Below are 21,344 nucleotides of genomic sequence, written 5' to 3' on the forward strand. Positions count from 1 at the left end.
TGAAATACGTTGCTGATAATTTTTGGTGTTGATTACATATTCAAAGAGAATACCACTGTGAATTTAGATTCAATAAAATGTTATTAACTTTTATGACACTGGTTTTTATTTTACTTTTCTCAATGTGGCTTCGAAAACAAATAAAATGTCATACATGAACTGTTAGGTTTCTATTAGACTGCACTGTACCACAGTGCTGCCAGTTTTTCAGGCCTGGTTTCCTTCTAAACAAAACAACTCAAGGCAGAGAAGGCCATAAGCATTTGCTGCAGAAGGTAGCTCTTTTAAAAGACAGGTAGAGGCTAGACAAAACTTTTCTGGCTCCATTTATGTGTGGGCCTTGCTGTTCACATTACTCTAGCCTTAGAATTACTTTGCTTGAGCAAAAGGTTTTCAGAAAGATAAGAAAGAACAAGTCACGATGAACCCTTGTATTTAGTCTGGAAAGAAGATAAAGGTAAAGATATGCACACAGAGGGGAACCGACATACAGAGTAGGTGCATGGTCCTAATCTCATATTCATGCTTCAGAAGGAAACAAAGCAGAGGGAAAAGGGAGTTTGAGTCCAATACCAGCTCCCCTATTTGCTAATGCTTGTCTTATGGGCTATTTGCTGAGAGAAATTCAATAAGAATGTGTCCTCAAGTATGTGTCCATTTTGTAATAGAACCTCAATAAATACTTTCCTTTATCCTGACCTATATCTCCACCTATAGTTTAATGTTAATCCTTCCTTTAAATTAAGAAGATTACTTTGATATAAGTTATTGGAAGCCTGGCACTGTGGACTATCTACACTTACACTTCAGTTTAATGCTAAAGATTTAAACTTCAATTTTTCCTTGAGTTGCTTTATTTATAAGGGTTTTTTTAATACTAAATATCCAAATATATTCACAATGTAAATTCAAATGGAATTTAGTATACTACAGTGTAACAAATGGTGGCATAGTTGGTTTTAGGTTCAAATTAGTGTCATCCATCCTATCTTCAGATGAAGCCAGATACTGACTGGCTGTCCTGGTATTCCTAAGGGTGGTCTATGAATGGGGAAGGCTCTTCTTTCTGTGCAGAGGACAATGCTTTTTGCATGGGTTAACACTACTAGTTAGTCCATCAATACATAACCAGTATGAGGAACTCACTCACCAACAAACCATCCATCGTCACATTTTTCCATGACATCAACAATATCTCCATCTCGGAGTTCCAACTCATCATCATTCTGTGGTATATAGCTATATAATGCTTGGTAGCTAAATCTGTAAATGAGAGAAATGAGTATTAATTTATCAAAACATTAACAGGACTGAATAGTGAGTTCAAAAATATATTTCAATTAAAGAAGCATCAGGGGGTCAGAGAGATAGCACAGTGGTAAGGCATTTGCCTTGCATGCAGAAGGACGGTGGTTCGAATCCCGGCATCCCATATTGTCCCCAGAGCCTACTGGGGGCGAGTTCTGAGCATAGAGCCAGGAGTAACCCCTGAGTTACTGAGTGTGATTCCCCCCCCCCAAAAAAAAAGCACCAGGTGGTGTTTCTCTCTTAGTGGTTGTATTAAAAATATTTTACGGACCAGAGAGATAGTGGGTAGAACCCTTGCCTTGAATGCAGTTGGCATGGGTTCACTCTCTGATAAACCTAGGAACCCCTTGAAGTACTGTTGAGATTGATATCTGAGCACAGAGCCAGAAGTAAGCCCTGAGCATTGCTGGGTATGACTCAAAACAAAAACAAAGCATTAAGTATTTTATAAGTTTTTTGTATGCTAATAACTTAGCATTTAGAGAGATATATTCAAATCTAGGAAGTGAATTAAGCTTGACAGGGCTAGGAAGCAAATCATGATGAGTCATTGTATTTCATTTCATGTGGTTATGACAGTCAATTTTGTCTTGATGTTATCCTAAGCTTCTAAAGTTTAACCAAGCTTTGTCTATAATATAATGTAACGGAACATATCGTAATATAACGTAATGTAACATGTACATGTTATCATTACTTAGGTTTAGAGGTCAACACTGTGGTGTTTGGTGAACCATACTGAATACTGGGAATTAAACCTGGGTCAGCTGCATGCCAGACAGCCCTACCTATACTATACTATGCTATACTTTCTCTCCAGCTCCAGCTTTGCTTTTTCAGCCTTTGACAATTACTTAAGAAATGTCTCCCAAGCACCACCTTTACAATTCTGTTGAGTCAACATTTTAAAAGCTTTGCATATGAGCCATTCATCTACCATTTCTAAAAGATGCGAGTGAATTCAGTGTGTGAATAAGAGAATGGAAATAAGAACAGTCATTTCCCAGAAACAAGATTCATTTTCCGTAGCTAAAACCAAAGGGACAATTACATTTACACATTCTTCCCAATGTTTTGATATTTTGGTACTTGGATATGCCTATTAGAAGAAAAGGCTCTACTAAGAGGCAAATACATTTTCCACTGGTAAATAAATATAATTTTGATATCCTAGTATTTGTCTGCTGTCCGCTATCCAACTTGATCTCATTAGAATGTCTTATCCCATTAACTTTCCATGCCTGTTTCACCTTGGGAGAAAATGCTTGACATATCCTTTGTTTTCTACCAGAGAGTACAGATTAGCTGGAGAATGTCTCACTACCCCACCCCCACCTCCACCCATCAGTGCTCCTTTTGGACAGTACAATTGCTCTACTCAAGATGCTTTGTCCACTCCATCTACAACTCCTGGTGCCCAACTCAGCAGAAGGCTCTTTGTTCCATCTGTTCACACCCCTCCTTTCCAGTTGAAGTCTCTATACCTTTACCCACCCTCCAGCAAATACTTCTTTACCTATATCTCTCTTCCAAGAAGTTTGAACCTACTTTTTATTTATAAGCCACCTGCAATAGATGTTAGTTGACAGCAAAAATGGTCTAAAGCAGCGGTCTTAAAAGCTGGCATGGATTTGTTTATCCCCTTCAGTCAATGACCCACATTCTAAGCCCAGCCATTTACTAAGTATGTGAGAAATGAAGTTTGCCAGAAGTACTTACAGCTCTTGTGAGGTTTGAGTTCTGTCTGGGGTGACTCTTCGCTGCTGGGCTTGAGGTTGCTGAGAAATGATTAAAGATGGTTTATTGTCAGAAGGGGATACCTTGTGATGAAAGTCAAGGGGGTGAGAAACAGTGCTGCAGTAATGAACAGATTTTTCCGCAATGTTTATGATCTCATTGCATACTGCTTCCTGTGAGGTGGCCCCGGAAACACCCATAAAAGGGTCAACATGGGGGCCAAAAAAAAAAAAAAAAAGGAAGAGAGAGAGGAAGAGATGTAACATTCCAGACGAAGCACATAAGTCCAGGGAAACAACAGAGTTGAAGATCCAGGTTAAAAAAAATAGATATTCCAGCAGTGAAGTGCAGGAGAGATCCAGGCGTAAGCATGGAAAAACAGGTGAGATACAGAAGAATTTGGAATTTAGTATGAATATTTTTTTTAAAAGGGATCAGTATAAAGGCCTGAAATTAGTGAGTAAATGTTACAAAATGGAGTAATTCCAGGACAGAAATGCATATAGAAAATAGAAAAGTATCCCCAATCATGCACTAATACATTATTTTAATCCCACATTCAGGCAGAGAAGAAATATTGTCTCTAAAGTCCTCTGCTTTTTTTTTTTTTTTTAAGGAGTAGTAGGCCTAACATCTTGTTCCACTATAACAGCCATGTAACTCCTGTAATGGCTCTGTGAATTAAACTAGCCATTCCTTCAGTCTAGACTGTCTAGAAGTTGGAGGAGATTCTCCTTACAGCTGCAGTTGTATTCAATAGGCATCTTACCACATAGCTCTTTTCAGATTCTGTGAGATCAGGTCCTGCTCTCAATGAATGATGAGAAGGCTGTGATCATCAAGCAAATCATAAGGGAGACATTTTAGCAGATGTCACATTGGAAAGAATTAAAAATGAAAGCATGAGCAAATACACATACCACAACCATCACACTAGATGACACTGGACACTCGGGGCCTTCAGCCACTGAGTTTCCAAACATGGTGGTGCACAGGGGAAAAGCAATGTACAGAGTTAGAAGCAAGCATTCAGGCAATGAAATGGTCCAGTGAATTGAGAATGAGTAACACAGGGCCCCCAGGTTGGCAGAGAAAAGACACAGAGAAGCTGTGCGGAGGAGGCTATGTCCTTCTGAGATCACATACACTGGTGGGTCCCCCAACACTTAAGTCAGTCTGCGCCAAAAGTCAATTTCAATTATCATGTGGATGAAGAATGTCTTCTGGCAAAGGAGGCTCTGCAAACTATCATGTGTGCTTATTTTGGTATTTATGAAAATGGAAAACAATGTTTTTGAAAGTTCCTTGGTAACACCTAAAGTATTAAAGAAAAAAAAATATCCCCCTGAAAAACCTGCACATGACACTCCCCAGCCAGTCTGAAATCGAGTGGTTCATAGCAGAACAGAACATGCTTCCAAAATTGGTCTGTGCATCTTGAACCAATGGGAGATATAAAACCATCACTTCACTCTTCAGCTCAGGAACAAAGTTGACACTGAAACACAGGTGCAACTGGGCTCTGCAGAGCTGTATTTAAAATTTGGCTCCCACAGGAGGGCCAGACCTTCACTAGAAGTCGGCAATCATTGTGAGGACCCTACCCCGAGAACTCAATTCCAAGTTCTAGCAATCTCCCAAACAAAATTTAGGATGTGTGTTACATCCAGTGATGCTTACGGATTGCTCCTGTCTTTGTACTCAGGGATCATTCTTGGATGTTAAGGGGAGACATATGGAATGTTGGGGATCAAACCCCAAGACAGCCAGGTGCAAGGCAAATGCCCCACCCACTATATGCTTTGGGCCCCTAAACAAAATATTTAAGGAACCATCCTAAGAGAAACCTTCTAGTTAACATACCATAGTAGCCACAAGCCACAAACCCCACCTCAAATCTTTCAGAAGGGCCCTTAGAGCTGTTCTGTAACTAACACACTTATTTCATAAGAAGGCTCCGAGAGGGTGAGGATCTCTCCTGAGATATTACACAGCATGTCAACTCTTGTCTTGTCTTCTGGATTAAGTTTATAACCCAAGTGGATTTTATTTTTCAGCCTCAGACTATTTCCCATATTACCAGTATTCTTGCTGACTTTTTCTAAAACACCCTCTCCAGACACCCTGCCTGGTAATAGGGTGCAGTGTACTGAGCATCTTCTTTTCTTTTAAAACCCAGAACTGAATGGTTGTGTGGCTCCCCACTGGGTCACACTGTTAGGGAGATACAAAGCTGCCAGCCTGCTCTATCCTTGCGCCATCTCCTCTTGCGGGACCAACTGCCAACCCAGATGTCACTTCAATACTTTTGCAGTTTCCAAAAACTTCTTCAAGCGTTCCAACCCTCTTACAAACTGCAATCAGTTAAATTAGGCATCCTGGGTTCTGGCAGGAACAAAGCAAGTGATAGGATGGAAAGATGTGGTTTCATGCTCTTGGGATGTCTTGAGACCTGCAGGCTTTTGTCACATGCCTGGGAGCTGACCTCAAGTAACCCCTCTTAGGCCCCAGTCTCAGGATCAAGCATTTTGTAATGCTTGTAAAGATATTTTCAAATGCTTACTATGTGGTACGTGAACAAAACTTATTCTGAATAGCTTAGGCTGCACTGTTTATCACTTGATGGGATACTGTGGATATAGTGCTTCTCAAGTTTTCACCTACATAGGAATTACTCAGGATCCTACAATAAAGCAGGTTCTGACTCAACACATCTGTTGGGAATACTGAGATAGCATTTCTTTTTTGGCAAAGTTCATGCTACTGATCTGCAATCTAACTCTCCTTAGTTATTTGTTCCTGAAATTCTTTGGTTGAGACTTACCTACACTTCAGGAATATACACATTTTATTTAAAAAGAGCCCAAATATTTCCTAATTCTAGCCACTCACCTAACCATCTCCATTCAAATGTAATGTAAAGTAAAAGGACTTGCTTGGACAATCTTTTTAAATGAATACAACAGCTTCTATAAATCCCCTTCTTAAGTATTGTTCAGCTAATTTAATTCCCAATTGAAATTTCTAGGTTTATTTAGCAAATATTTGGTACTTAAAATAGGCTTGGAGAATGCAGTATGGTAATGAGGAATAAGTTGCTTTCTTGTTCCTCAAGGAGGCACTTAAGAAAAAAAACCACCTGCTTTGTAGCTGGAGCGGTGGCACAAACAGTAGGGCATTTCCCTTGCATGAGCTGACCTAGGACAGACCGTGGTTCAATCCCCAAGCTTCCCATGTGGTCCCCAAGTCGGGAGCAATTTTTGAGTGCATAGCCAGGAGTAACCTCCAAGTGTCACCGGGTGTGGCCCAAAAACAAAAACAAAAAAATTCTACCTTCTTTGAAAGCATATAAAGCTCTCATGACATCTGACTTTTGCATAAACCCTTAGACTTGGGGGAAGCAGAGAAGGAAACAGAAGCTTAGATAGTTTGAAGGCTTGTGCAAGGTGGCAAACCCACAACATAAACTCTCTTGGGTTCCATCAGCACAAGTTCCTTCCTTCTTTTTTTTTTTTTTTTTGTGGTTTTTGGGTCACACCCGGCAGTGCTCAGGGGTTATTCCTGGCTCCAGGCTCAGAAATTGCTCCTGGCAGGCACGGGAGGACCATATATGGGACGCCGGGATTCGAACCGATGACCTCCTGCATGAGAGGCAAACGCCTTACCTCCATGCTATCTCTCCGGCCCCAAGTTCCTTCCTTCTTTCTCTCTCTCTCTCTCTCTCTCTCTCACTCTCTCTCTCTCTCTCTCTCTCTCTCTCTCTCTCTCTCTCTCCCCCCCCTCTCTCTCTCTCTCTCTCTCTCTCTCTCTCTCACTCTCTCTCTCTCTCTCTCTCTCTCTCTCTCTCTCTCCCATATTTCGGTCTTTGGGTCACACCCAGCAGCACTCAGGGGTTACTCCTGGCTCTATACTCAGAAATTGCTCCTAGCAGGCTCGGGGGACCATGTGGGATGCTGAGATTCGAACCACCATACTTCTGCATGCAAGGCAAACACCCTACCTCCATGCTATCTCTCTGGCCCCAAGTTATTTCTCTTAAGTCATGTCATGGCACCCAGGTCTGCCTCTCCTGAAAAGAGGCACTGTCATTTCTCTTCTGAACATTTTGCCTTTCAGGTAAAAAGTGAGGTGTGGCTGGATGTGAGTTAGCAGTAAACCATTTGCTTTGCATATGTGTGTGAGGTCCTGGGCTTGGTCCCTGGCATCACACACACACACACACACACACACACACACACGCGCGCGCACACACACACACGCACGCACGCACACACACACACACACGCACGCACACACACACACACACACACACTACAGTCTAATCACCAACTTAAGGATTCACAGCCTTGAAAGTGGTACTAATAACCCAATCAATAACTTCTCTGCTCTCAGTCACATCCAAATTGGAGGGTAATCATTGTCCTAGCTTTCTCATCAAAACAAACTTGGGAATGAAAAATACATTTTCTTAGTATTTGTGGACTCCATGAAGAGGGCAAGATAAAAGTTTAATCTCTTAGCTAAAATTCAGCTTCTTTCTATTTGTATTTCATTTTTCAGATGTGAACCTCATGTAAGTCTCATGTAGGCTGAATTCAGACGTGTGTGAGTATGTGTGTCTCTCCCTTAGGATAGTTCTTCAATGGTGATAATAAACTGTTTCTAACAGAGATCTGTCCTTCATTTTAAACTCTCCGTTGTTTTCCATTTGGTCTATTTCTCCCTTCCTTGGCTCTATTTTCTAACCATATACAATTTTGGATCTCTCTCCCCAGTAATCACAGATCTCCTAAGCAATGAAGGTGCAACCTCTCTGAAATAGACTGCAAGTTTAACACATACTGGATTCCAAAAATAGTACAATATAATGTAAAAATCTCAATTGTATATGGACTGCACATATATTTTTCTTTTTCTTTTTTGGAGGGTTGGTACTGGGCCACACCAGCAGTGTTCAAAGCTAACTCCTGCATCTATATAAAGGGATCGATCACTCCTGAGGGGGCTCAGAGTGGAGTTCATGTGGAGTGCCAGGATCAAACCTGGGTTGGCTGAGTGTAAGGCAAGAACCTAACTTGCTGTACTAGCTCTCATATATTTAAGTATTATTTTGAACATTTTGGTTTCATAATATATATTAAAATTAAATTGACCTGGGCCATTTAACATAGGAAAATCTAAAGCTGCTTTTCTTTTTTTACTTTTTCTTTTCTTCAATACAATTTAAAAAAATGGAATCACCGTGATATATGCAGATACATGCTTTCTATTTCTAACTGACATCCTGTTCTCAGCCCTCCCTAGGCTTTTAATATTTGCCCTCATGTAAACTTAAAAGTAGGCACAAGTTCCTGCCAGGACCTTCTCCAAGGTTAAGAATAGAGAGAGTATTATCTCATGTGAATATATTTTGGACTCTTGGAGACACATTCCAGTTTCAAGTGTTTAGGAAAACTATGACCAGCCCAACCTCTTCAGGACACAGATGACATGAGATCAAGAAATCACATTACTCCATATCTGTAACACCACAACCATACCCAAAAGCCTCTTTTCTTTCACTCTGCTCTGTTACCCTTCCATCTATAGTTCTTCAGTTCACATAGGTCCCTCAGAAACCTGATCTTCCATTCCCAGGAGTGCTATTACTCTCTTTGGATCCATAAAACACCTGGTACCACTGCAGTTACTAAGCATTCTCTTTGGTTGTGCGCCAAAGCCTTGAAACCCAAAATAAACTGTCCCCAGGCTAAAGAACAGCAGGAAGCCCTGGAGAGGAAGATGTGGATGAACTCAACCTTAGGGTGGTAGGGTACTCCAGAAATATTACAAGTCTCTTCTCCCTTAGTCAGGCCATAAGGTCAAAGATTCATCTCTCATTCCAGAGGATGTGAACTTAAAAGGTCCACTTATACTGATCTCATAGGGGACACTGGTTTGGGGTCCAGGTCAGGTTCTGAAACTAATCTCTTGAGCAAAATGGTTAAGTTCTTTGGAAGATCTATTATGACTCTCTGAATGCCCTTTGTACAACCAGCCAAGGATAAAGACTATGACAAACCAGATGACCTGAAATGAGGCATGTTTCTCACACTGCCCTCTGGAGACTGAGTGGAGGAGTGCTTTTGACCAAAAAAAGGTGGATGGAGGGCTCACTTTTGGCAACAGCGTTGGAGAGGGGCTTGCACCTGCCATGGGAACCGGAAAACCTAAATAATTTAAGTCCCTCCTGAACTGTCATCAGATGCTCAAATTAGTCTCTGCTTCCACTGAGTTCTCTAGAATTTGCTGAGAAAGATTAAATGTAGGCTAATTATAACCAATTAATTCAACTGTTTACCATCCTAGACTTGACTTGAACTTGACTTTCTAACAGCAGTTGTTTTGTTATCATTTGTTATCAGAGCACAACATAAATTATAAAAATACCCACCCACACTTCTCACCTGAATCTGTAATGTGGCTTCTTTCTTTCCTGAAAGCATCAGAAGAGAAAGGGCAAAGTGCCTTCAAGAACCAAGAAAACAAAAGCTTTCCAAGAGGATGCCTTTGTACGTACAGTGTGAAAGAGTAGGGAGAACTACTCAAGTAAAATTTCTAATTGCATATAAAAATGCAAATTCCATGTTCTATATCTATATCATAGATTTGTGTAGATCACAGTAAAATGATTTCCTCATCTTCTACTTTGTTCTCCTGCTGCTACTCCCACCTTCCTTTGTTAAGGAAGTAGCAGGATCAAGCCAACTACTTTACCCTGTTTTCTCTAAATCATGCATCAGATTATTTTGTTTTGTTTTGTTTTGGGGCCACACGTGGCAATGCTTAGAGCTTATTCCTGATCCTGTGCTCAGAAATCACTCCTGGCAGGGCTCAGGGAAGCATATATGATGCCAGAGATTGAACCTGGGTCTGCCAAGTACAAGGCTAAGTGCCCTACCCATTGTTCTATCTCTCTGGCCCCATAACAGGTATTGAATGAGATCCAGCTACATGTGTTCATCTTCATATCTCACTTAATCTTTGAATTAACTCAACATGGCAGTAAATATTTGCCTCATCATACCAAACTAAGACCCAATAGAATTGAGATCTGAAAAGCGAGGATTGAGATTTTTGGGTCCTGTGGTATCTCAGTCCTGGGCATTCAACCATTATGATCTGCCAAAGAAACTCTCAGAGTATTGGAGGGATGTTGCTAAAGAAGTCACTGAACACACCCAGTACTCTGTAGCTAGCTCTGCAATTTCTAGTCATCTTGGTTATTTATCTGAACACTGTTTTAGAGATGGAATTTCAATTTTGGGTTTTCATTCTCTACCTGCTCTACCTGCTCGTTGATATCATTTTTAAAGAACTGTAGCCAAAGTATCTTGCCAAGCCGTAAATAGTTAACACTCTTCGTGTTTATTTAGAGATTTCCCTTCTGTGTGAGTCAAAAGAAAACATTTCCTATGTTTTGCTGGATAGCTTAACATTTAAAATTTCCTTCTGGCTCTTCCACGTTGTATCACATGTTTTCCCCTCTATGTCTTATTCCCAGGCCTGTGTCTTTGTTCTTATCATTCTGGGAACTAACCTAGTTTCCACTTAGCTTACTAAGTGGCTTACTTCCCTCTGAAGTCACAAAACACCTCCTGTCATCAACTGAGTAGTTGAGTAGTTTTCCCTCCCTTCCCTTTTCTAAGGCAGAAGTCTATCCTTGTATTTCTCAGAAAGTGACTTTGAAAGTTCTATTCTAGAACTTTCTAGAATAATTATATTTTAAATTTTATTCATTTGATTTTGACAGTCTGATTTCCTAATGTTTAGGACCCAAACTCACATCACAAATTCTGCCCCTTTTTTCCAGACTTCCTTTCCCCCAACTCTTCTTAAACCTTTAATAGATAAGAAGTTCTTTGTCTGGGTTCCTGAGCATATCTTGAATGAACTCAAGATTATGAATTTCTATAAATTTTTTGAAAATGTAAGTCACATTGTTCAAAACACTTACTAGCCTAGCATCCTTGGCTGATTCTCAAAAGTTCTAAAAGCCAGAAAAAGTTGTGATTCATTGTCACAGATGATCCCTAAAGACTCTTTATAATTCAGAGACTCTATGAGGCTCTCTTAGCAACTGTAGAAACATCTTTAAAGAAACCAAGTCTTGGGAGTTCGGAGTGATAGCACAGCAGTAGGGCATTTGCCCTGAACATGGCTGACCCAGGACTCACCTCAGTTCAATTCCCAGTGTCCAACATGGTCCCGTAAGCCAGGAGCAATTTCTGAGTGCATAGCCAGGAGTAACCCCTGAGTGTCACCAGGTGTGGCCCGAAAAACAAAAACAACCCTGGGGCCAGAGAGATAGCACAGTGGTAGGGTGTTTGCCTTGCTTGGGCCAACCCAGGACAGACCTGGGTTCAATTCCTGGCATCCCAGATGGCCCCCCAACACTGTCAAGAGTGATTTCTGAGTGCAGAGCCAGGAGTAATCCAGGTGTGGCCCCATAACAAAACAAAACAAAACAAAAATACAAGTCTGTGCACTAGTTGGCATTCTGGGTTTCTATCTTGGGGAAACTCAGTAAATATGTGGTAATGCAAATGATGGGAGTTTTCCAATATGATCATCCCCTTTTCTTTCTTGTTATGCCATTCTCAACCTTCTCAGTCAAAATGATGTACAGCAAAACAAACCCAAGAACTTGGTAGGTAACTCTGAAGTCATAATACATTCTATCCTTTGAATGCTTTTGTAGAATTAGTTAAGCTGTCCTTAAAAACAAACAAAAGGAAAACTTGCATTTTTCAACTGTGAAGGTTTGCAGTTATAAAGTAAACCCTCTAAAATGTTATATTCTTCTTTCTCCCTTCGATTAGAATTCCAACAGAATTTGTACCTAAGCATAGAATATGAGCTACATTTACTTTTCTTCCTTGCATGACATAGTCCAGGAGAACCTGCTTCAGAGCCTGGCTAAGTCCTGCCCAGTACAAATTTCCCTTTAACCCATACTGAGGCTGGAACAAAAACCCCACTTAAGGAGATTTCCCCGCATATATGTGCATTATTGCGTTGAAACTTTGTTACAGCCCAGAGAGGACTACTTTTACTCCAGTTAGTCAGTTGTTAGCAAGAGGCTAAACCTGATAATTTAGCACTTTCTTTGTTTTGGGGAGTTGGAGGATCACATTTGGCAGTGCTCAGGGGTCACTCCTGGCTCTTCACTCAGGATCACTCCTGGCAGTACTTAAGGGACTACGTGGGATACCAGGGATTAAATCTGTGTAGACTGCATGCAAGGCAAGCATCGTACCTGCTGTACCATTTCTCTAGATCCTATCACTTTCTTATACTCTCATTTTTTATAGCAACTGATCCCCAATCACTGGCCTGGAGTTGGAGATCCGGGGACAGGCCTCTGTGCACCTATGGACTCCAAATCTTGTGACTCTGATGTCTGCCTGTTTCTGTGAAATCAAAACTTCCAATAAGCATGGACATGATGACCCTTGTACTTTGCACAGAGGCTGGTCCCTATGTGCCTTGAATCAATATTTGTTGAGTGAATAAACAAAACTTACAGGGAAACTGGGATGGCAGGTTTGAAGTTCAAACATTCTATTGTCAGTATTAGACAATAACTGGTTTGGAGACATTTTCAAGAATCCAACTGATACTAAGGACATTCTAGAATGTTCTCTTTTGCAGAAGCATCTCTAGATGTGTCCATGATGGAGACTCCACAGTTTCTACTTACAAAGTGTCCACATTTTGTTTCTAGCCTGTGTGCTAAGCACTCAGACACAATGCTTCAGGGAATTCATTCGCCCACGTAGGTATAATCAACTCTGTTTGAAGAAACTGAGACTCAGCTGACAGAAATCAATTCCCAAATATTAGATAGTAAGAGGGGGAAGCTGCCCAAAATCTTTAAGTTTTGGAAGGTTTCTAAATATCAGTCCAAATGAGAATTGTGATCTAAGTGCCACATTAAACTCCCATCAAATTGTTCAGTACTCAAAAAGTACACTAAGGCCACCATGATTCAGATCCTGAAATCTCTGAGACAAACCCAGAAATAAAATGGACAGTCACTTGAAGACTCAGTATGTCCCCTGAAAGGCCCAAGCTGTTAGAACCCCACTGCTGGGCCTATTTGTTCCTCCCTGGAACCAAATGTGCTTGTTCATCAGTGAACAAAGTCTCTAAGTTACCACACAAATATGAGAAAGGACAAAGAGCTGACAGAGTTGTACACTAGCAGAGCATCACAGGTTATGGAAACAAAGTACGCCTCACACAAAAACCAAGCCACAGTAAGCAAATTACAGCTAGAGACCTCTACTGGGTTAGTCAGAGCAGACCAAGGACAATCTCTGAGCACACAAGGGGTATGAGGAAGACCTTCCTCTCACAGGCTGCATCGGGCCCTCAAAAGGAGGGAGTAGGTAATTTCTGAATCACCACAAGAGGCCAGAAATGTAGCCTGTACTTTGCTTCCAACTCTCCCCACACTTAACACCTAAAGCCAAGATCCCTGTTCCCTCCTAGACAATATTTTTGCTCCCCAAGCAAGCAGACAGGTCTCATGAGCATCTGCTTGGCTTCAGCGGATGGACCATAGCCAAGACAGATGGCCCACCCTGTCAAGTGAGATGCCAAGGCACACACAGTCATGCTGCAGGCCTACCTGGCTCATACCACTCCGAGCAGCCATCCTCTTAGCCTGCTCACCACCTCTATGCAGGTCTGTCTGCTCAGTCTCCCTTCCCGGAAATGGGCTACCCAAGGGCTGGCTGGGCCGGCTCTCCTCGGGGCTGTGGAGATCTGAGAGTCTCTGTTCAGTGCTCAGGCTCCTGACCACGTCTGATGGTTTCAAGCAACTCTTCTTAGAGATCTTGGGTCCACCGAGGCCTCTCTCACCTGCCTCTCTCTCTGCTTTCCTCTCAGACTGTCCATTCTTTTCTTGCTGCAGCTGCCGCTTTCCCTGGCTGCTAAAGGCACTGCTAAGCTCTGAGATCACTCTATCAGAGCTCCTATGGGGCACTGGTGGCTGGGAGAAGCTATCCTGGGTGTCATCGGAAAATGATACGTGGACACCACTGTCTCCATTGAGCTGAGGGGCAGTCTGAGCACTGGATTCCGGAGAGTAGGTTCTGTCAGGGGGAGGCAGGGCCAGTGGGGAAATGACAGAGTATGGAGTGGGATGGGATGACCAACTCAAGTGGGGAAGACTGAGGGACAGGGAGGGACGGGGTTTTGCCAAAAAGGCTAAGGGGTCTGTGTTATACATGGAAGCCTCTGGCAGAGGAGGCAAAGGAGGCGTGAGGGCCAGAGAATGCCGGCCTGGGACCCCAACGGTCAGTGAGATCCACTCAGAGGTGACAGCATGCAGCTCAGGGGACAGGGTTCGTCTGGGGGGAGGCAGGGTCAGGGGTGCTGGTACAAGCTGTTTGCTGTGACTCGGAAACTTATACAGAAAAAAGAGAGAGGAAAATAAAAGAAAAAAGCAAAAGGCACAAGTATCAGCATAATGGAAAAACAAAGAGCATTATCACAGGAGATATAAAAGGAGGGTTGGAATGGAAAAAAGGATCAGGCACACTGGCGCCCCAAAAGGAAACCACTGGGTTAGTTCAGAGAGAAATTTCGATGTAGGTGGGTGCCTTTACATGCATGTGTATGTGTGCAGAGGATGCAAGTTGATGGGAATGGAGAAGGGTTCCCCTTGGAGCAGTGAGAGATGATGCTGGCATGATTTGCACAATCAAATATACAAAGGGACACATTTGGGAATCCTCCCTTTTCCTTTATGCAGACAGTCACCTCTGAAAATTGACCCAGAAGCAGGAGGGAAGAAAGGCACCACCACTGCACTTCTCTGGCCCCTCTTGGATTTTCATTCTCTTGGTCAGAGGTAAGGAGCGTAGATGAATAGGGAGGAGGGATAATCAGTAAAGAATCTTCCAGAGAGGAGTGTGAGAAATGCTGCCATCTAAGCCATCTTAATTTCTACTCCTGCCAGACTACAGTCAAATAAAAAACGTTTTTGAATTTTCCATATTAACCCAAAGCAGAATGTCTTTCACAGATATCACACTGCCTAGAAGATCACAGGACTTGGAGCTCACTGCAGAGGCAGTCCTGGGACAGGCCAGGTGAGACTCTTGGCCAAAGTCACTTCCTAAGGTCACTGATGAGCAGGTAAAATAAGGGGAAATGACTAGGAGATGAGAGAAGAGGTACCAAACAAGTCACCCCAGGTATAAAGGTCCTACTCTTCCCCCTTGCCTCCTTTCAACATGTACCAAGCCAAATGAGCTTGTATCTTAGACAGGAAGTCACTCAACCTCTCCTGAACCCAAGGCCCTCATATCTTCTTAGCTTTGGGAAAGATTGAGAATAACTCATATTCTCAAAGCAAGTTTGCTCATAATGATCAGGGCAGCAAACATCTTGTAATAAGCCTACTTTTGGGCCCAAAGTAGATGTAATGTTTGAGTCCAATTTGATTGCTGGTTACCAAGAGATTCTGGATCTTTACTTCTTCTTCTTCTTTTTTTTTTTTTTTTTATAGTTTTTGGGCCACACTCAGTGACGCTCAGGGGTTACTCCTGGCTACGCGCTCAGAAGTCGCTCCTGGCTTGGGGAACCATATGGAACACTGAACCGTGGTCCGTCCTAGGCTAGCGCTGGCAAGGCAGATACCTTACCTCTAGCGCCACCACACCGGCCCCGGATCTTTACTTCTTAAAGTAAATCAACCAATGAGATGACTGAGAATCATGCCAGGTGATGGCAGACATGGTGACATGGTGGAATCCAAGCACCATAGGATGGAATGCTCCTGGTACAGAATTCTGGGCCAACAGATATATCTATTTACTATATATCTATTGGATAAATAAGAATATATCTATTGCAACAGAAATATCTATTTCCTAAGTATTCTTATCCCCAGAGCAATTAACTCAAGTTTGTCCTTTCTCCTTGAGCTATTACATCTGCCATGGAGTGCTGGGGAAAATGTTATTTATATTCAAGAAAACATACCCTGTTGTAGATGCCCCCCATCGCTCCACCGGCTCTCAATCACCCTGAAGAACCACCTCAGACAAGCTGTATGCAATTGGGGCACAGTGGGTCTGCCATGCTTATTGTAAAAACCAATGATGAGAAGCTTAGCTACCTGGGGACTTGCAGCAGCGCTCCGACTTGGGGAGGAGGAGAAGGGCAGGTCAATATAATCCGTGGAATTCTTCACCAATGGCCGCCTGAGCACATCCACATATGTGATGGGGAAGATCCCTTGACGGGATGTCCCTGGAATCCTCCCCTCGTACCAATTTTCATCCACCTGTCGAAGCAGCGTGATCCTCTCACCCTGAAAAGAGGCAGCACGGCAAAGTGTCCTTGTCACACCCACCTCAGAAAAATCCTCCAATTGTTTCTGACACAATGTTTGAACACAGTTCTCTGGTGTACAGATGTTGTCACCAGCCAGCATTTCACTACTGCACTCCTCCAGCTTCCACAGCAACAGCATCATCCAAGATTTCCCAAGGCAGGGCCAGGAGAGATAGCACAGCGGCGTTTGCCTTGCTAGCAGCTGATCCAGGACCAAAGGTGGTTGGTTCGAATCCCAGTGTCCCATATGGTCTCCCGTGCCTGCCAGGAGCTATTTCTGAGCAGACAGCCAGGAGTAACCCCTGAGCACTGCTGGGTGTAGCCCAAAAAAAAAAAAAAAAAAGATTTTCCAAGGCAAAGGATGACTTACCTTTCTGAATGACATTTCTACTTGTGTATCACCATTAAAGTTAAACTTAGCAATAGCTTCTCCATATTCCAGAATCTGCACTGGAGGCAACTTTTTGGGCTGAGCCTTTTCAGCAGGAGGAAGCAGCTGAAAAATTAAAGGCAACAGAGAAAAAGGAATAAGAAAGTGGAAATGAGAAGAAAGGGGGGAAAATAAAAAATGCAAGCATTTGGTAAATGAATGAGGTTCTGGGCACAACTGTGTTTCTCTGTAGGAAGAAAAGAACTAGATACCATACCTCAATGTAGGTGCAGGGAAAGATGCCCACACGACCATGGTGCTCTCCTTCATACCAGTTCTGATCAATCTGTTTATAAATGTAAACGATATCTCCCTTCTGCAGAGGAAGCTCCCTGTAGATAGAGGGTCAAGACTTGTCAGCAGGTGTTTCAATGTGTTAAGGTTATGAGACTCAATTTTTTTTGGCAAAAGGAGACTTTGAGAGGTAAAAAGGGGACAAATTACAGGAGGATGTCCTATAATTGGAAATCAGAACCTGAACTAACCAGGAAATCATGTGATATGAACACTTTTCCCCAGGTTTTTGTGGGCCAAATGGTAACTTTAAAATCCACTTACCCCTCACCATCTTAACTAGTGCTCATTACCATGATAAAAATGCTTCCTTATACAGGCTCACTACCAGTGCTAACCTCTCCTACACCCTGGAAAACTGTGCCTTTATTGCTTTAAATCACCTACAAATCATTTATAAAATATAGGTGCCCTCTCTCATCCCTTCAATGAGCTATTCATCCACTTACCCTCTCATCATCTATTATGGAGCATAAAGGTTCTAAAATGAGGTGGACCTGACTTCAAAACCCAGTTATTCTATTTTACTAGCTCCTGGATAAGATTCTCTTTCTAAGATTAGTTTATCTGCAAAAAAGAAACTAGTTCAGAGTTACTGAAAAATTCAACAACAATGTACAAGCAGAACACCTAATATGTCACTTTTGTGTATAATTAGTGCTCAGGTACATGCATTCACTTCCTTCTCACTGTGTGAGAGAACAGTGGAAACAAAAGTAGAGTGTTCCTTATCCAAACCCTTCTTTGTCTCAAGAACAATGTCAATCTTTAGCAATTTGGAGTCCTTTTAAACAACAATTAAGAAAAATAAAAAAGATAAATGACATATGGAGTGAAAAAAAAAGGCGAACCTGAAAAATGTAACTTGAAAATTTTGGGGATTGAAAATAAAATGACCTAGAGCTTGCTCCATTTGCATGAAACCAAGAGTAAGAATGCTGGGTTTCGGACTAAGCTGAAGGAGCTGTGCCTGCTTCGTGGTGTGTCAGGAAGTCCCTCGGTATGGGTGGGGGTGCTGTCTACACAATAGGGACACATCTGGAAAACTTTACACAAAGTCAACACTGTGCTGCATGAACAAGGCTGCCTTTGTGGGCCTGGCGCTGGTAGCTAGCATTCTAATCCACCTAAGGAGGTGTAGGAAGGGGATATGGGATAGTGGTTTCTATTAAGAAAGCAATGGCTTAAGCCCAATTTTTCCATAGCCTTCTTTGGAGGTATCCTAAATAACCCTTCTCTTAACCCCTAACCAGAGACAGGGATGAACAAGATCCTCAGCATATCCAATTTTCCTGGAGATATGCAAGTTAAACCTCATTCCCCCTCCAACCACCCCATGTTCTGCAGAGGCATGTGGGAACTCTGAAGACCTCCCTGGAGGCATGGAGTAGAATAGCAGGAGAGTAAAATTTTGGAAGTTGTGGCCAAAGGAGAGGTTTTAGGGGGAGCCTGGAGCTGCTGTCCTTAAATGGACCACACCTCATCTGACTAAAAACCACTTTGATGATATCTAGTAAAAACAATGTTTGAGAAACAAGATCTACTTGAGATCTTTCCTGGTATGTCATGCTGTATATCAGCCTGGGACAGAGCATGCAAAATCCTGCTTCACATGTGAAGCCTGATTTACTCTGAGGACCTGAGTGCACCCACAGAATACCCCTTTTGAGTAACTTAACTAAGTAAAAAAAAAAAAAATAGAACCCAGGGACTAAAAATACTTAAAGAGACTCAAGTCCATGGTTTGCCTTGAATTCTTTTTCTGAAGGCAGCAATGGTTTGCTGAGCAGGTTCAGGAGGAAGGAATCCTCTTGCCCTGTATCAGAAATGCTAGTAAATGGGATTAAGCTGAATTTTTCTATTTCTTTACCTATTCTATTTGACAGCACTGCTCAAAAGAAAGGTTGATCGCGGGGCCGGGCAGTGGCGCTAAAGGTAAGGTGCGCCTGCCTTGCCTGCGCTAGCCTTGGACGGACCCCGGTCCGTTGGTTGGTTCGATCCCCCGGAATCCCATATGGTCCCCCAAGCCAGGAGCAACTTCTGAGCGCATAGCCAGGAGTAACCCCTGAGCGTTACCGGGTGTGGCCCAAAAACCAAAAAAAAAAAAAAAAAAAAAAAAGAAAGGTTGATCTATCAAATCTGGATATAAAGAAAGCATCACAAAATCATTCAATGAATGGTTGGGGGGGGGAGGGATATAGACTTTGTGTGATGCAAAATGTTTTTCAATATCATCTTGGTAACTCTGCCAAAGAAGCACTCTGTGCCCAAGGAAATGAACTGGGAGAGGTGAAAGACTTGTTTACCATCACAGGAACCACCCAGCACCATCAGGATTCAAACCCAGACTTCCTGACTCTAGAGTCCATCACCTTTCCAGCCCTGGATGCTATCAATTGAGCTATAGGATAGGAATACTTGCAAAGAAACTCAAGTTCATCCCATTTGGGCCTCAGTTCTGAAAAATCAATGCCTGGTGACCATTCTGTGCTGGAGATGAAAACCACAACTGAGTGCTGCTACTTGGCATTTCCTTCATGCGGCATCCAGGGATGGGAGGGGAATGATCCCTCCCATTACCAGATGTGAGGCCAAGTTGCAGAACAATAGGATGGCTGATGTGCCCTGCTGCCAATGAAAACTCAGGGTTTGTTTTCATCCATAATTAGACATAAAGTGAGCAGTTTCCTTCAGGAACCCAGTATCTGGTAGAATTTCCCAAATCTCATTCCATGGAAAATATAAAAATTTCCTGGTCATCTAAATTTAGATGACAAAATATGCTAATTATATTTCTTCATTCTAAGACTTCTAGAGCTATTAATATGCCAATACCAAAGTATCTCCTAAAGAAATTATGCAGTGCCCCTCTCGACTCACTTCTATGAAGGAACACTCTGTGAGAAGTATTTCTGGAATGGTGTTTCTCCTTCATGTGATTCCAAAGCTCTTAGGAGACTTGTAACAAATCTGATAAACTTAACTTCCTAGAGGATGGACTTGATTCCTTTTATAGAATAGGTGAGTAAGATGGAGCCACCTTTAATCAAGAAAAGTCTCTACACAGGTAGCTGCAGGAAGGCATGATGGAAGAACCCCTGCTGCCTGGGTTTGAATCACAACTCCCACATTGACCAGCTTGGGCAAGTTCCTTAGCCTTGTAGTTCCTTGATGTCCCCATTTGCACAAAGAACATTCATAATAATAACCCTCTTATACAGTTACACATAATGATATGTAGTATAAGACTATGTTTATGTATAAAGTACTTTAAACAGCAATTGGTACCTTGAAAAGTTCTATACATGATTTATTTTTAAATCATCCTTTATTTCAAAGAGATAATTAAAATTACAAATGCGACCAATGGCACTTACTTCAGTGTTTGAGCTTTAAAGTCAAATTTGGCTCTTGCAGGTCTCATCTAAACACAACAAATGATAACAAGTTAAAATCACAATTCACATATGAATGAGAAGAACACAGTCTCACAAGTTTCCAGAAAATGAAGCAGAAAAATTCACTCTAACCAGTTCGTTCTGCATAGAAATCTAGGCAAAAAATCCTTCTTGCCTGACTCTAACTGGACACTAAAAATTTGGTCAACTATGTCATGCATGAACATCTCTCTAAGAAGGGCCAGATTTGGGGAAGAGAATGATTAGAAAAGTAGCAAAGCTGCAGTGCTAGTTCCTCAAAGCTGCCCATGATCATTAAAAACACAAACAAATCAAGGTTGGCCAAAAGTTCTAAGCCATTCCTGGTCTTACTTTTTCAAGAGACATCGTCTCTTTTCTTAATTTCCATTGAAATTATGACCTGAAAACAAACAAAGCTCTGCTTCACCTCTCACTGCAATTATTTCTCTTGGTCTGTAGATCATTCGGAAAAAAAAAAAAAAAAAAAGACACAAGTGAACCATAGGCTCATTTGTCTTCAAGGCTCCTTTCTTTTTGAATTGCTTTCTTATTTCAGACTTGGTCCCCACCTCCTAATATCAAGACATGACATCTGTCCAGAACCCTACTTAGGTCTGACCTCGAGCTTTGCAGGCATAAAGCTTCTTTTGTGAGATTTTGCGTTGTCTCTCTTTAATCTACAGTCATTCAGGAGCACAAATAACATTCCTTAAATACTTCCATCACATCACTTCCTTGAAGTTGGTTGAGGCTCTCAACCATCC

General features: G+C 42.0%; 1 protein-coding gene across 6 annotated transcripts in view; it reads right to left on the reverse strand.

Annotated features, from left to right (window-relative positions):
* The window catches only part of SORBS1 (sorbin and SH3 domain containing 1), a 255,471-nt gene that overhangs the window by 2,438 nt on the left and 231,689 nt on the right, over positions 1 to 21,344 (reverse strand). For 5 of the 6 annotated variants that reach the window (XM_049790807.1, XM_049790806.1, XM_049790812.1 and 2 more), the window contains 6 exons: positions 20,539 to 20,585; positions 17,085 to 17,199; positions 16,808 to 16,933; positions 16,220 to 16,414; positions 3,028 to 3,086; positions 1,151 to 1,263 (listed from right to left, as the gene is read on the reverse strand). In XM_049790807.1, the coding sequence (XP_049646764.1) occupies positions 1,151 to 1,263; positions 3,028 to 3,086; positions 16,220 to 16,414; positions 16,808 to 16,933; positions 17,085 to 17,199; positions 20,539 to 20,585 (655 nt within the window). Of the gene's footprint in view, positions 1 to 1,150; positions 1,264 to 3,027; positions 3,219 to 13,720; positions 14,501 to 16,219; positions 16,415 to 16,807; positions 16,934 to 17,084; positions 17,200 to 20,538; positions 20,586 to 21,344 lie in introns of all 6 variants that reach the window. The other variant, XM_049790808.1, reaches the window with a different exon arrangement.

This window comes from Suncus etruscus, chromosome 17, assembly GCF_024139225.1.
Source record: "Suncus etruscus isolate mSunEtr1 chromosome 17, mSunEtr1.pri.cur, whole genome shotgun sequence".
NCBI lineage: Eukaryota > Metazoa > Chordata > Mammalia > Eulipotyphla > Soricidae > Suncus > Suncus etruscus.